General features: G+C 47.7%; 1 protein-coding gene and 1 non-coding gene across 2 annotated transcripts in view; one reads left to right on the top strand and one right to left on the bottom strand.

Moving 5' to 3' along the window:
• Nucleotides 1-16,171, bottom strand: part of EMILIN2 (elastin microfibril interfacer 2) — a 57,003-nt gene that overhangs the window by 10,005 nt on the left and 30,827 nt on the right. The window contains exon 4 of the mRNA XM_043889719.1: nt 8,551-10,464. Coding sequence (XP_043745654.1) covers nt 8,551-10,464 — 1,914 coding nt within the window. The remainder of the gene's footprint in view (nt 1-8,550; nt 10,465-16,171) is intronic.
• On the top strand, nt 14,858-14,959 carry LOC122685070. The gene has a single exon (XR_006338244.1). It is a non-coding gene; the product is annotated as a U6 spliceosomal RNA (small nuclear RNA).

Raw genomic sequence — 16,171 nt, 5'->3', positions numbered from 1 at the left:
GGCCGACCCGACCCGAGAAGTCACCGGGGATTTCTTCTTTGATAGAAATTCACAAGCTGATTCGAAGCCGTACATGGACACGCAGAGGGTCTACCTGACTTGAAGACTCGCTGTAAAGCCGCCGCGGTCACACGTGAGGCGGCACAGTGACGCGTGGGCAGAGCCCGTCCGCGGACACGCGGGCCCCGCGGAGCTGGCGCGGGCGCTGCGGCTCCGCACGCGGGGCTTCCCCTCCCTCCTCACCCCCCACCCCTGCTTCTCCGCTGCTCTCTGCCCAGCTGCCTCTGAGAGGGGTCTGCCTTCCGCTTCCAGGACAGGAGCTGGGGGGTTCTTTGTTTTAATTACAAATTTAATTACAAGTTCCTGGAACTGACCTCACCCCTGCCGAGCAGGAGTCTCCCGAGGGAGCCCAGAGTCCTTATTTCTGTCAAGCTCGCAGGGGACTCTGCGCACAGCTGTGGGAGAGCCCGGTGCCAGGGACACAGCAGTTCCAGAGTCAAGGTTCAGACGGAGAAAAGCAGCCGCGGCTTTCACCAACCGAAGAGCTTTACAGAAACCAGATGCTCACAGGGCAGAGGGCAGGTATTGTCCAGAGGCAGTGTGGTCCGAGTCTGTGCGGTTTATGTAGCCTTTTATGTGTTTATGAAACTCGGACCGACTCCATCACACTATCTGGCACCTACACTGGCCTCCAACTCGGCCAGTTTCAAGCTGAAGGCCAAAACTGTCATAACACTGGCATGAGGCCACTCTTCCCCCCGCCAGGCTTTATGATTAAGTACTTATTTGAAAAACCTGTGTTTTTTTCATTCTTGCAGCACCGCTTAGGCTAAGCAACCGGATAAAGATGGGGTTCTTAAATCTGTAGCACCCCCAAATGAAATGTTATTCATATCATTCAAAACTAAAAATAGAACTACCATATGATCCAGCATAGGGACTCAATGAATATGAATTTGAACAAACTCCAGGGGATAATGGAGGACAGAGGAGCCTGATGGGTAGAGAGAACATGACTGAACAACAACAATAACATGATCCAGCAATCCCACTCCTGGGAAGATATTTGAAAAAAACCATACATGCACCCCAGTGTTCCCTGCAACACTATTTACACGAGCCAAGACATGGAAGCCACCTGAATGCCCATGGATAGAGGAATGGATGAAGAAGATGTGGTTCATATATACAATGAAATATTACTCAGCCATTAAAAAGAAAGAAATGGGACTTCCCTGGTGGTCCAGTGGCTAAGACTCCACACTCCCAATGCATGGGGCCCAGGTTCGATCCCTGGTCCGGGAACTAGATCCCACATGCCTCAACTAACACCCAAGGCAGCCAAATAAATAAAAATAAATTTTAGAAAAAGAATGAAGTAATGCCATTTGCAGCAACATGGATGGATCTAGAGACTATGATACTAAGTGAAGTAAGCCAGACAAAGACAAATAGCATATGACATCACTTATATGTGGAACCCAATTTTTTTAAAAAAATGAAACAACTGAACTTACAAAACAGAATCAGACTTACAGATATTGAGAACAAATTTATGGTTACTCAAGGGGAAACACAGGGGTGAGGGGTAAATCAGGACTTGGGATGAACACACACACTCTACTATATAAGACAGATAGCCTACAGGACCTCCTGTATGGCCCAGGGAACTCTACAATATTCCGGGATAACCTATATGAGAAAAGAATCTGAAACAGAATGAATACATGTGGGTGTATAACTGACTCATTTTGCTGTACCCTGAAACTAGCACAACATTGTAAATCAACCATACGTCAATAAAATTAAAAAAAATTTTTTTTAAGTACTTACAAGAAATTGCCTGAAGACGTCTGCAGAAGAAAGGGGTGGCAGATTGGAAAGAGGAAGCAGCGGGTTGCTGTCACTGGGGTGTGTGGAAACAGTCCTGCGTGTCCGGCAGGCAGGCCCTTCTTGAAACCATGACGACGGGGAAGAGGGCTTCCCTGACACAGAGACTGTCCCTCGGCCTGCCTCAGCTCTGTGGGAGCCCCAGGCTTCTCAACACCAGGAACTTGCCTACTATCCCAAGTGAAAGGGGAACAGCAGAACTGCTGGAGTCTGCCTGGGGCTCAGTATCTGATCAGATGGGCGATGGGGAGGCCCGTGGGCTCAGAGGCTATGATGCACGCCAGGTGGCCCTGGGCCCCAGCACGAAGCAGATTCTGCCTTTGAGCCACGCTGGGGACCAGGGCCTGGAGCTGCCCCTACCCAATAACTACCGTAGCACGGAGACTGGGCAACTGCAGGCAAGATGCAGCTAAAGGAACGGGATAGGGAGCTGGGGGTGGTGGAGGGGGGAATGGGAACAGGACCAGACCTCTGAGGCCACATCCACAGAAGAATAGAGGACTGCCCCATCCCCTTGTCATTCAGAACCTGATTTATCTAACCATGAATCCTAAATGTTGGGCTTCCCTGGAGGTAAACACTCCACCTGCCAAGCAGGAGACTTGGGTTTGATCCCTGGCTCAGGAATATCCCCTGGAGAAGATAATGGCAACCCATTCCAGTATTCTTGCCTGGAGAATTCCATGGACAGAAGAGCTTGGCGGGCTTCAGTTCATGAGGTCACAAAGAGTCGGACACAACTGAGTGACTAAACAAGAACAACAAGAACCTAAATGCTAGGGAGGGGAGATTTCTCAGCTTTTTACACTTTACACTCCAGTCCCAATTTAGACAAGAAAACAAGAAAAAGAAAGAAGGAAAGAACAAAACCTTCTGGATCCCTAGAACATTCAGCAGAACACCTGCAGTTCTCATCCCACGTCTGCAGTGTGGGCGAGCCCACCTTCACTGCTCTGAGGCTGCAGGTCTGGGGGCCTGCAGGAAGAGGAGAGGATTTCAGCCAGAAGCTGAAGGGAAGTCCAGCAGAGGGGACAGAGGGTCACAGTCATGCTGATATTGAGGGATGACCAAGGGCCAGTCACTGTTTAATACACTACTGGGACTTCTCTGTTGTTCAGTGGTTAAGACTCCCTGCTTCCATTGCAGGAGGCACAGGTTTGATTCCTGGTCGGGGAACGAAGATCCTGCATGCCACGCAAAACAGCCAAAAAATAGGGGGAAAAAATACTCCTTAGGAACAGGGGGGGCTTCCCAGGCGGCACTAGTGGTAAACATGCTTGCCCATGCAGGAGACATGAGTTTGATCCCTGGAGGAGGGCATGGCAACCCACTCCACTATTCTTGCCTGGAGAATCCTAAGGACAGGGGAGCCTGGTGGGCTACAGACCATGGGGCTGCAAAGAGTCGGACACAACTGAAATGATTTACATGCACAGGAACACCAATTATGCTAACTTCTTGAAGTATCACTATTACCATGATTCTCTCCAGTTAACAGCTATAGAAAGTGAGGCATTAAGTAGATAAATAATTTGTCCAAAGTCACAAAGAATGTGTAGAGTAGCTGGGATTACAAACTTGGGAAATAATAATCACTTCCTGGCTCAAAATTCTCCAAGAGTTTCTCATGATATTTGAAATTTAAATCTGTTATCTCAGCCTACAAAATCCCACCTGATCTGACCCCTACCCCCTGACCTCACTGCCTATGACCTTCCCCCTTGCTCATGTACTTGATCAAACTGACGTCTTGAGTTCTCAAACAGGACAAAGACATCCCTGCCTCGGGACCTTTGCACATGCTATTCCCTCCGCCGGGAACAGATCTCCACAAGGCTCGTTCCCTCATCTTATTCATGTCTCTGCTCAAACGTCATCTCCACTGGGCAACCTTCCCTGACTTCTCGTCTAAAACACCAAGTCCCCTGTCCTCTGTCACCCCTTCTCCTTATCTTTCCCTGCACATTGATCGCCTGCTGAAATCAGACCTTTATTTGCTGGGCTGTGCATTCCCTGACTCCCCCCTGCCCAGATCCTGCAAGGGCTAAAACTCCAGTGTGAGGACATGACTCAGTATTTGTTGAATGAATCACTGTATGAATGAAGGGGGGTGGGGTGCACGGGGCCCAGGAAAGGGGCATGACACCCACGTCACAGAGTGGACAATGAGACAGTCATGAAAATACAGTAGTCCTAAGGACTTCCCTGGTAGTCTAGTGGTTGACTCTGCACTTCCACTGCAGGGGACATGGGTTCAGTCCCTGGTTGAGGAGCTAAGATCCCCATAAGCTGCAAGATGCAGCCAAAAAAATATACTAGTTCTTTACCTTTTAGAAGTTAGGCACCTCTCCAAGTCCTGGATGAAAGGCAGGGACCTTTTGTCCAAAAAAGTAACCAAACATTTGTATATAATCTTGAGTGTCTCTTTTAAGACCCAGGGAAGAACGTCTGCACTGATGTGAGGGATACAAAGATACAGAGAGACCAGGACTGATTTCAGCATGGCCTGAGGCCCCTTCAGGTTCCCACTCCACCCTCCCCACCCGCTGCCAGCTGGGCAGTTCAGCTCCCTCTGGGTGCGTCCAAAGAAGAGAACGGGCTCCGTGCACAGGGCAGCAGACGAGGTAGAACCAGCAGAGTCTGGGTCCCGACCCAGCAATCTGGCCTCTGGTGACCATGTCCTGCGTCCTCAGCTTTGCACCTTGGCTCGCAGTGGGAGCAATGGCGACGATCGTTAATGTTCCTCCCCTCCCAACACACAAGCTGCGTCACCTCTCAGGCTGACCTGTTTTGAACCGTGGGATGTGGCAGAGAGGACACGGTGCCAGCTGTGGGCCTCACCTGGAAGGGGCTCCTGCTTGTGCCATGTGGTAAGTGTGACTCCCCGAGACCGCCACGCTGTGAGGAGGCTCACGTCCACCACGTGAAGAGAGAGGATGGCCATGCGGAGGAACACGTGGCCGGTCTTCCTGCAGCTTCCAGCCCAGCCCAGCCCAGCCCAGCCCAGCAGTCCCCTGAGTCGAGCGGCTGTCAAGCTTGAGCTTGAGCGGATGTCAAGTGGAGCAGAAGAGCTGCCAAGTCAGTTCCTGCCCCGCAGAGCAACGGGAAGTGATGAAGCCCTGGTGTTTAAGCCACCAAGGTCTGGGGTCGGCTGTCACGCAGCGGCAAACAGCAGGTCCGTTCCGCCCTCAGCAGGGACGCCCTCCCCTCCTGCTTCTCTGAAGCCTTCCAGTAGGCATGGACAGGTGTGCGAGCTGGAGCATGAGGAAGGCTGAGCACCCAAGAGCTGATGCTTTCCAACTGTGGTGCAGGAGAAGACTCTCGAGAGTCCCTTGGACTGCAAGGAGATCCAACCAGTCCATCCTAAAGGAAATCAACTCTAAATGTTCATTGGAAGGACTGATCCTGAAGCTCTAATACTTTGGCCACCTGATGTGAAGAGCTGACTCACTGGAAAAGACCCTGATGCTGGGAAGGATTGAGGGCAGGAGGAGAAGGGGGCGACAGAGAATGAGATAGTTGGATGGCATCATCAACTCAACACACAGGAGTTTGAGCAAACTCTGGGAGATGGTGAAGGACAGGGAAGCCTGGCGTGCCACAGTCCATGAGGTCGCATAGAGTCGGACACAACTGAGGGACTGAACAACCCCCCACCCTTCAGCATAAGCTCCAGTATCGCCTCCTTTCAGAAGTCTCTCTTATCACTGCATCTCACCCTTCACCCCGCCAGTCTCTGAACTCGCAACTTACTCAGCCGTGATGATGAGAAGGCCTCATCAACTCAGAGAAGCCCTCCCTGACTTCCACGGTGGCTGTGACCATCTCTGCCTGTTTCCCCTCAGACCGTCACTGTCCCATACACTGTCATCCCGGTGTTCCACACACATAAGCTCGTTGCTCCCACACAAGATGGGCTCAGAAAGAGCCAGTGAACTCAAAGGATGAGCCCTGACACACCATCTCATTCATCCTCTCTGCAGACCTGTGTGCGTCACTCCCCCACCCCCAAACCTGTGCCTGAAAATGCCTGGAAGATCAGGGTCATGCTACTCACCGCCTCATCCCTCACGGGGCCCTGCACACAGTGGTGTTTAGTCACTAAGTCCTGTCCGACTCTCTATGACCCCAGGGACTGCAGCACGCCAGGCTCCCCTGTCCTTCATTATCTCCTGGAGTTTGCTGAAACTCATGTCCACTGAGTCACTGCTGCACACAGTAAGCGCTCAATAAATGTGCTGCTGACTCTTTGCTGGGCGCTGTGACCTGAGCTCTAGACTCACCCAGTGACCCAACACTCCGGTTCTCCCGGACCTGGATGCGCTCCAAGAACGGACAGCTCTGCCTGCTCATCGGTGGCTCTCCTCAATCAGTGGAGTTCCCGAAAGTCCATGCATCCTACACTCACAACGATGGATTCGTTCCAAAAGGAGCATCTTGTGGACGCCGCCTTCTCTTTACAGGCATTCACCCCCCACCCCTCTTTCCACAGGCAAGCATGAAGGAGTTAACACCACTTCCCACGCTGCCCGGGAGCCGCAAATCAACTGGAACTATCTGGTTCGATCTGTTGTTACAAAGCACAGTCCAGACAGAACTGTCACCAGGAGGGACAATCATCCTATGAACACATACAGGGTCCCCTGACCTTTCCCCAGCATTCCAGAGATCCGGGAGCTGTGTGGGCCTGGGGGGAGGGGATGGGGGTTATAAATAGCGGGACTGGCCTGGGTAATTCCTTATCTACAAACTCCTTATCTCTGGGAAGGTTCAAAGCGTGTCCCACTGACCACTTCAGACCTTCCTGCTTCCCTGGGATCAGGCCCTGGCTCTCCTCTCCTCGGGCTGTAAGTCTCAGCGGGGTTGTTGTTGCTGTTATGCAGTTGCTAAGCTGTGTCCGGCTCTTTGCAACCCCATGGGCTGCAGCCCACGGGCTCTTCTGTCCTCCACTATCTCCTGGAGTTTGCTCACATTCATGTCCATTGAGGCAGTGATGTCGTCCAACTAACTCATCCTCTGCTGCCCCCTTCTCCTTTTGCCTTCCATCTTTCCCAGCATCAGAGCCTTTTCCAGTAGGACCCAATCCTAAAATCCCAGAGGCTCACACCAGGCCAGGAACTGGCATCAACACATGAGGGCCTTTGTCACCTGGAGCTGAGCAAGGTGAAAAGGCAACATAGGCCAGCAAGAAGACGGGGAAGAAAACAGGGGGAGGACTGGTCAGGAGGTGGAGTCCTTCCGGGCATATGGCTGGCCCTCCCCAAGGCCTCGTGGACCCATAAGTCTGCCTTCGCCTCTGGGAGACACAGAGGAGATGTGGGCTGGCCTGGAGGACGGCACCCAGGGTCCCACCCCACCTCCACCGCGTCCCAGCTGTGCGACTTTAGAACACGTCCCTGCGGGGAGCAGCCCGTGCGACACGACTACTGAGCCTGTGCTCTGGAGCCTGGGAGCCGCAACAGGAAAAGCCACTGCAGTGAGAAAGCCCGCACACTGCAACTAGAAAGTAGCCCCTGCTGTCTCCAACTAGAGAAAGTCTGCCCCGCAATGAGGACCAAACACAGCCGAAAATAAATAAATAAAATTTAAATAAGAACGAAAACTGCTTAGCATTGAGGTTGCCAAATCCAGGTGAGGCTCTGACCTTCAGGGATGACATGCTGAGCCCCCAGGTAACAAAGAATTTAACTTGAATATGTCACTCAGCGCTATTAAGGGACCATTCATTCATTCAGTCCATTCATTCATTCAACAAACATTTGTTGAGAATGAAACGTATAGCGGTAAAGAATCTGCCTGCAATGCAGGAGCCACAGATTTGATCCCTGGGGTCAGGAAGATTCCCTGGAAAAGAAGACAACAACCCACTCCAGTATTCTTGCCTGGAGAATCCCATGGACGGGGAAGCCTGGCCCGCCCCAGTCATGGGGTCACAAAGAGGCAGAATGACTGGAGGGATTAGCACGGATGCGCAGACCTCGTGTAGCATGCATCGCCCTGAGCACGGCCAGTCAGCATCCTTGTTCTGGGCGCTCTGGGGCTTTGAACAGTTACTGCCCCTAAAGTACTCTGTCTTTGGAAAGGAACACAATGCATTCTACTTGCCATCATCGAGGACCCAGGTTTTAGGGAACAAGAGATTGCCCAAAGATGATAATGATGAAGATTATAATGACACCAGCAAACAAAAAGTGATGTTTTCAGAGAGGTGAAGGGGTTTGCATACAGGAAACTTCCTGAGTAGAAGACAGGACAACATATACCCATTGCCCCAAGCTGTTAGGCCACAAATCTGACCCCAAGTCTAAGCTCCCCAACACGATAGTATAGATCAGCCTTCTGCCGCCTACCTGAGGGGAAGGACCAGTTTTCCTTCTGTATTTTCAAACTGTTGTGGGCTGATAATTTACAAAACGCACAAATCGTGTGCTTGAATGCTACAGTGATGTCAAGTTATTCTAAAAGTTTCTAAACACTTGCTCTCACTGTTGGTCTTTGTCTCATTGCTACTCAGCACCAAACAATTCACACACTTTCCCCCACCCCATCTACGAAGCACACTTTGGGCTAGCAGTGACGTGGCTGATGTCACAAGCCATCCAAAATCTAGCAGAACACACATTACAAATACTCAAAATGGGAAGGCAAAGGTGCACTTACTTGCCGATGGCTGAAACCGGATCAGGTCTTGCAGGTCAGTAGAAATCTGGAAGACGTGGCTGTAGAACTGCTGGACGGAATTCTTCAGGCCGGAGATCTCTCTGGAGTGTGTCCGGAGCGTCCCGTTCATCTGCCGGACGCAGCTCCAGAGGCTGTTCACGTGCTTGTTGAGCCCTTCCTTGATCTTCTGAAGGCTTCCAGAGATGGAGTCCAGCTTGCTACAGGTCTTTTCCACGTGAGACACCCTGTCCTCCACCACGGAGACCTCCCTCTGGACCCCGTGCGTCTTCTCCTCACAAGTGTCCAGCTCGCTGAGGACGAGGTCCTGCAGCTGCTGCCACCTGCCCTCCAGCTGCTCGCAGCAGTGTACTGGGGGGGCCTGGGGAGGCGGCAGGGGCGCCTCCGTCCTCCCTGGCTCACCCCCCTTGGACCATCCACCCCCTGCAGCCTTTTTCCCTCCTCTACCACCACTCAGCTCATTCTGTAGACGTCTCAAGTGGTCATCTGTGTGGTTGAGCCTAGAATAAAGAAAATTGAAGTCCTGCTGAAGTCGCTGGATGCTGCGTTGCGTGTCCTGAAACTTCCCCTGCATTGTGTCGTTTAGAGATCTCAAAAGGTTCACCGTCTTGCCCCCGTTTTGCAAAGTGTCTTCCATCCCGCGAGGCTCTCCTCGGAGGTTCTGCAGGCACATGTCCTCCACCACCCGCACTTGGTCCTTCAGGCGCTTTAACTCCATCATGACCTGCGGGTGCCCAGCCCCCGACACAGTGGGCGGGGCTGCCACTGGGGGAGCAGGTTCCATCTCCGAGCCGTTCACCATCTCCAGGAGGGTGCTCCCCAGCCGCTCCTCCAGGGACTGTATTTTCTGATCAAGCAGCTGCCTCAGGCCGTCCACCTCCCCACTAATGGTGCCCCGGAGGGTTTCTTCAATGTAAAAGCAGTGCTCCTCTGCGTTCCTCTCCGTCACGTTGATCCTTGCATCCAGTTCATGCCATCTGGCATCGAAGTCCACGTCCGGCTCTGGAACCTCGAGGCGGTCAAACTCATTGTCCAGTCGTGCGTTCAGCATTCTTGTTGCTTCAGCAACTCTTTCGATTTTCTGGTCTAACATCTTGATTTGTGGCCCCAAGTCATCAGGCTTGGTACCATCACAGCAATTTGCACGGGCTGGAGGGTCTTGGACCCGGGCTTGAAGGTCACTGATTTCTTTTCTCAGCTTGGCCTCCTTCTCTCCTATCAGCTCAATCACTCCCAGGTAGCTGCTCCCATAGTCATCACAGTTCTGCTGGAAACCGATCAACTTGTATTCGCACAAGTTCTTCAGATCAGCCAGCTTCCGGTCCATCCCTTCCATGAGCTCCTCCCGCAGGGCATCGATCTTACTGTCCACATAGGCTTGGAAGAGCTCGCTGGTCGTCATGGTGACCGTTGGGCCCTGGGCGGCCTCCTGGAGCTGTCTGAGCTGCCCTTCGTAGCCCTTCACTTTCCCGTCCAGCTCCTCCAGCTTGTCACTCTTGGTTTTCAGGGCATCCTTGACTTCAGCCAGTTCAGACTTGATGTCCTTCATTCCTGACTCCTTATTGTTGAGGACACCTGGGGGCTGAACCGTTTCCGGTTCTCCACCCACGGCGCTGTTCGGCGTTGGCCGGGGGTGCAGGTTGCTGAGCCATGAGGCCAGCATCTTGCTGGCATCATCCTGGACGGCGTGTTTGAGGTTTTCGCTCACTCCAGCAACGGAAGACTGAAGGTCCAGAACCGTCCTGGTGAGCCGGAGAACCTTCTCCTCCAGCACCTGAATTTTCTTTTCCTGCAGTTCCTGGGGCCCCTGTTTTGGATCTCTTGTCTGACTTGGGTCTGCTGCAGGAGTGGGTGACAGAGTCTTCTTTGGCTCTGAGACTCGGCTTGGTTCATTGTCTGTTACAAGAAAAAAAGAGTTGGACACGACTTAACATTTCCTGTTTAGGAAAACACCCAGTTTCTGCAAAGATAACTGACAGAGTACTCCTGGGACACACTCAAACCTCCCCCTACGACTCCCCTCTCACCACACACAGGCAATTACTCTGCTGGAGTGGAAAAGATGATGGGCGTTAAGTCAAACAGACCTCCAGGGGATTCTGGCTCTGCTGTCTATAGTCCGCCCTCGAGCAAGTTAATTCACTTCTGTGAACTATAATCCCCTCATCTATGACTATCTTCCCTCCTTGTTGTTAAGAGAATATTCACATGACAGATATACAATGGTCTCTTTCACCCTGCAGGGAAATATTCTTTACTTATATTATCATCAGAACATATCATTCCCACATTCGTAACTGCAGTCACACCCCGACAGCTGACTGCATTCTGCAACCACAAGAAGCCACTTGGGATCCACCCATTAGTTGTTGGGTGGTATGATACCATGGCTTCCCCGGTGGCTCAGCAGTAAAGAATCTGCCTAGAATGCAGGAGCCACAGGAGATGCAGGTTCAATCCCTGGATCAGGAAGATCCCCTGGAGAAGGGAATGGCAACCCATTCCAGTATTCTTGCCTGGAGAATCCCACAGACGGAGGAGCCTAGTGGGCTACAGTCCATGGGGTCCCAAAGAGCCGGACACAGCTGAAGCAACTTAGCACACAGGCACACGATACCATAAGAGCAGCAAGTTATCCTCTAAGCAACTCCTAAATATTCTTTCTTTTATTAGCATCCCTGCGCTAAGAGTCTCACAGACATTGTTTAGCACCATCATGCAGTTGGAGAAACTAAAAGCAAAAGAGAGATAAAACAGAGTCTATTGGCGTCTCCCAACAACGGAGCCATGTAGCCCTATGTAACGAGATTCACTGAGTCAAAAGAATACATTGAAATCTTTTTTTACCCATGTCCCACTCAGCTTTGAGATCTCAGATCGAAGACCAAAGATTGAACCTGGGCCCCCAGAGTGAAAATGCCTAACCACTGGACCACCAGGGAAGTCCCCGAACATTGAATTTTTGATAATTCTACTTTGAGAAATATACCCCACAAGGAAACAGCCCAAAAGAAAAATCATAAAATAATTGTGATGAGTCATAAAATGAAAATAAACATGATATATATAGAGAGAGAAACAAAAAAAAGGTCATCAAAATCTGAGGCACATGATGTCACAGAACACAAGGAATACTAGAAAGAGGTTAAAGGACTTCCTTAGTGATCTAATGATTAGGACTCTTTGCTTCCACTGCTGTAGGTCCAGGTTTGATCCTTGGCTTCCCTGGTGGCTCAGACGGTAAAGAATCCTCCTGCAACGCAGGAGATCCAGGTTCAATCCCTGGGTTGGGAAGATCCCCTGGAGAAGGGAATGGCAACCCACTCCAGTGTTCTTGCCTGGAGAATCCCCATGGACAGAGGAACCTGGCAGGCTATAGTCCATAGGGTCATAAAGAGTTGGACACGACTAAGCGACTAATACACTGGGAACTAAGATCTCACAAGTCGTGTGGCACAGCCAAAAAATAAAATGCAAAAATTAATATAAAAAAGAAAGGATTTAAGAATTAACATCAACAAGTCTGCAGACAATACTGAGACCTAGCAAGTAAAGTGGAAAAAGTCACACACAACACAGATTATGACATAAAATGCACTAATGTCCACTGACAAACAGTGGAAGTAACTTTAGAATGTGGTAGATATTTGAGCTTAATGGTCATTGTTTTTTTCCTCCTGTAACTTTTGCAGATAATCATAACAACAGTTATTATTCATTAAAAGCAACTTAGTGGTAAAACCAAGACTTGAGTTTAAATGCTCCAACTCCCAAGCAGAAAACTAGAAAGAACACCTTGTTTTCCATACTGAAAAAATTCTCTCAGGACACTAGACATAAAAGTCAGTAAGTCACGTACAAATGAAATGCTGTTCTGAGCAAAGGAAATTTTTTTTAAAGGGCAGGAGAAGGGGGAAGGATCAGAATGTAAGCAGATGTTTTTCCTTCATATACTACTGGTGACTAAAAAAACTGCTACAAATTTTTGGAAGAATAACTTGGAGAATATATCAAAATACTCAGAGTCCTTTGGACTCTGCAATTACACTTCTAGAAATTTATTCTAGTAAATAGTAAGGATTAATCCAAAAATTTAACAGAAAAAGTACTTATTCAAATACTATCTATATAATAATGAAAAACTGAAAACAGCCTAAGGGACCAACAGTACAAGATTGTATCCAAACAATCACACTCTATGCAGCCAAGAAATGATACTATAGAATATTTAATGACATGGATTTTTTTCATCAATTAAAAATTAAAATCAGTTAAAAATGTAAAAATAAGTGCCCAAAACAGTGTGTTCATTATAATGATGGTGGATTGAGGATAAGTACTTCCTTTCATCCTGAAATCCCATTAATGGCAAAAACAACAAAAACAAAATAAAGAAACCCCAACCAAGTCACACATAAAAAACTGGGCATCAGAATGGTTTTCACAGTGCATTGGAAACTAGAAGAATTTTTTAATTGAAGCATAATTGATTTACAATGTTGTGTTAGTTTTAGGTATTCTCTTCTTTAATTGCTCAGACCTGTCCAACTCTCTTGCAACCACATTGTAGCCCGCCAGGCTCCTCTGTCCATGGGATTCTCCAGGCAAGAATACTGGAGTGGGTTGCCATTTCCTCCTCCAGGAGATTTTCCTGACCCAGGGATAGAACCCTCATCTCCTGCATCGGCAGGTGGATTCTTTACCACTGAGCCACCTGGGAAGCCCAGTTTCGGGTATACAGAAGTGATTCAGATAAATAAATATATATATATATATAATCTATATATAGATAAATAGATAATATATTAATAAATATATATAAACATATATATAATCTTTTATATATATTCTTTTGTCCCATATATATTCTTTTTTCCCATATAGATCATTTACAAGATATTGAGTATTACAAGTATTGAGTTCCATGTGCTATACAGTCTGTCCTTGTTTCTCTATTTCACATACAGCAGTGTGTATCTGCCAACCCCAAATTCCTAACTTATTCCCCCCCCAGCTTCCCACTTTGGTAGCCATAAGTTTGTTTTCTATATCTGTAAGTCTGTTCCTGTTTTGCAAATAAGCTCATTTGTGTCATTTTTTTTAGATTCCACATAAAGTGATAACACAGGAAATTTGTCTTTCTCTGTCTGATTTACTTCACTTAGCATGATAATCTCTAGGTCCATCCAGATTGCTACAAGTGGCCTCATTTCATTCTTTCTATGGCTGAGTAGTATTTCATTGTCTATATGTACCATGTCTTCTTTATCATTCATCTGTCTATGGACATTTAGGTTGCTTCCATGTCTTGGCTATTGTAAATAGTAATGCAATGAACATTAGGGCGCATGTATCTCTTTGAATTATGATTTTCTCTGGATATATGCCCAGGAGTGGGATTGCTGGATCATGCAGTAACTCTTTTTAGTTTTTCAAGGAACCCCCACACTGTTCTCCAGAGTGGCTGTACTAATGTACATTCCAACCAACAGTGTATGAGGATTCCTTTTTGAAAACTAGAAAAAAATTGAGCAATACTTTTAAAATTTTAAAATTCTAAAGGAAATTTTAAAGGAAATTCTAAAGGAAATTTTCTAAAGGAAATTTTAAAATTCTAAAGGAAAATTATTTCCAACCTAGACTTCTGAAGCTGGAGTAAATATACTTTTAGACTACCATGTCAAAAAGTTTACCTCCCACACAATCTTCTCATAAAACTACTGAATGATGTGCTTTACCAAAACAAGGGAATAAAATAAGAAAGAGCAAGCGGGGGAGGGGCGGGGGGAACAGGAAGCAGGGAATGGATAGGAGAGAAGTCAGTGAAGATCACAGCGGGGCAGTGGGGAACAAAGACAAGCAGCTGACCACTCCAGGTGGGGCAGGGGAGAAAGCTCTAGGAGAGATTTCAAGATGAAGAAACTGATGTATCTGAACATACTGAGGGGACATGTAGACAACAGCAGAGAGTTTGGGTTGAAACGGGGATTAAAAATACAGAAAACCAAGCAAAGAGAAACATAACTATTAACACTAGAGAAATAAAAAAACTGTGTAGAAAAGGTAACATATTCATAGCACACTACAGGGCTCAGCTGTAAACACTATGCAACTACTACAATGGAACCAATAAACACTGAACAGATGAAAACACAGTATAACTGAATGGAAAGGATGGGGGTGTAGCAGCCTCATGTTAGATGAAAGGGACTTAGTTCCTCACCTTCCATAATGAGAAGTAAAGGATGTGGAGGTAAATTCCAAAAGACCATCTAAAGAGTTTAAAGAAATGCTCACATCAGCAGCACATATACTAAAATGGGGAGGATACAGAGAAGATTAGCATGGTCCCTGCAAAGGATGGCACGTATGTGAAGCATTCCATGTTTTTAAGCAACCTAAGTGGTGGTACTAGTGGGTAAAGAACCCGCTTGCCGATGCAGGAGACTGAAGAGACACAAGTTTGATCCCTGGATCGGGAGGATCCCCTGGAGGAGGGCATGGCAATCCACTCCAGTATTCTTGCCTGGAGAATCCCATGGACAGGGGAGCCTGGTGGGCTACAGTCCATGGGGTGGCAAAGAGTCAGACAGGACTGAGCAACTTAGCACACATACACACACGTCCATCAACAGATAAATGGAAAAAGAAGATGTGGTGTATACACACATACAATGGAATATTGCTCAGCTATAATAATGCCTTTTGCAACAACATAGACAGATATGGAGGGTACTATGCTTACAGAAATAAAAATCAGACTAGAGAAAGACAAATACCCTACGTTATCAGTTATGTGTGGAAGCTAAAAAATAAATGGGAACAAACTGTTGGTTACAAGTGGGGAGAGGGAAAAGGGGAGGGACAAGACTGGGGCAGGAGATTAAGAGATACACACTACTATGTGTAAAATAAATAAGCCACAAGGACATACTATACAGCACAGGGAAATACAGCCATTATTTTGCAATAACTTTAAATGAAGTATAATCCATGAAAATACTGAGTCACTTTGTTGTACACCTATAATTAATATTGTAAATCAACTATACTTTGATTTAAAAAAAAATTGTAAGAGTTTAAAGCAATTACTCCTGAGAAGAAGGGAAACTAGGGGAGAAAGGGAATTACTGCTTTCCCTAATAGCCCTTATATTATAAAGCTATTCAACTCATTAAACTATATGTATACTTAAACTTTTACAAGATAAAAGCTAAAACTAAACAAAACAGAAATAAACTGTCTACTATGGTCCAACAAGCCATCTCAGAGTCCCCATCAGAGCACCAATTGTGCTCTGTTGTAATTTCTTTTCTAGTGTCTGCCTCAACTTTTTCTCCAAAACACCTCAGTATAGAGACTGCAGATCTAGAAGCTCAATAAATATTTGTGGGATGAATGAATTTTTCTTTAACAAAAATATATATGCAGATACAGAAAAGAGTGCTGTGTTTTACAGTAAAATGTTAACAGTATTTCTCATTTGGTGGTAAGATTAGGTGTACTTCCCCCCCTCCTTCTTGGCCTGGCCCTGCAACATGCAGGATCTTAGTTCCCCAACCAGGGATGGAACCCAGGCACCCTGCTACGGGAACACGGAGTC

Source organism: Cervus elaphus, chromosome 27 (assembly GCF_910594005.1).
Source record: "Cervus elaphus chromosome 27, mCerEla1.1, whole genome shotgun sequence".
Taxonomy (NCBI): Eukaryota; Metazoa; Chordata; class Mammalia; order Artiodactyla; family Cervidae; genus Cervus; species Cervus elaphus.
This window is presented reverse-complemented; position numbering and strand designations above follow the sequence as displayed.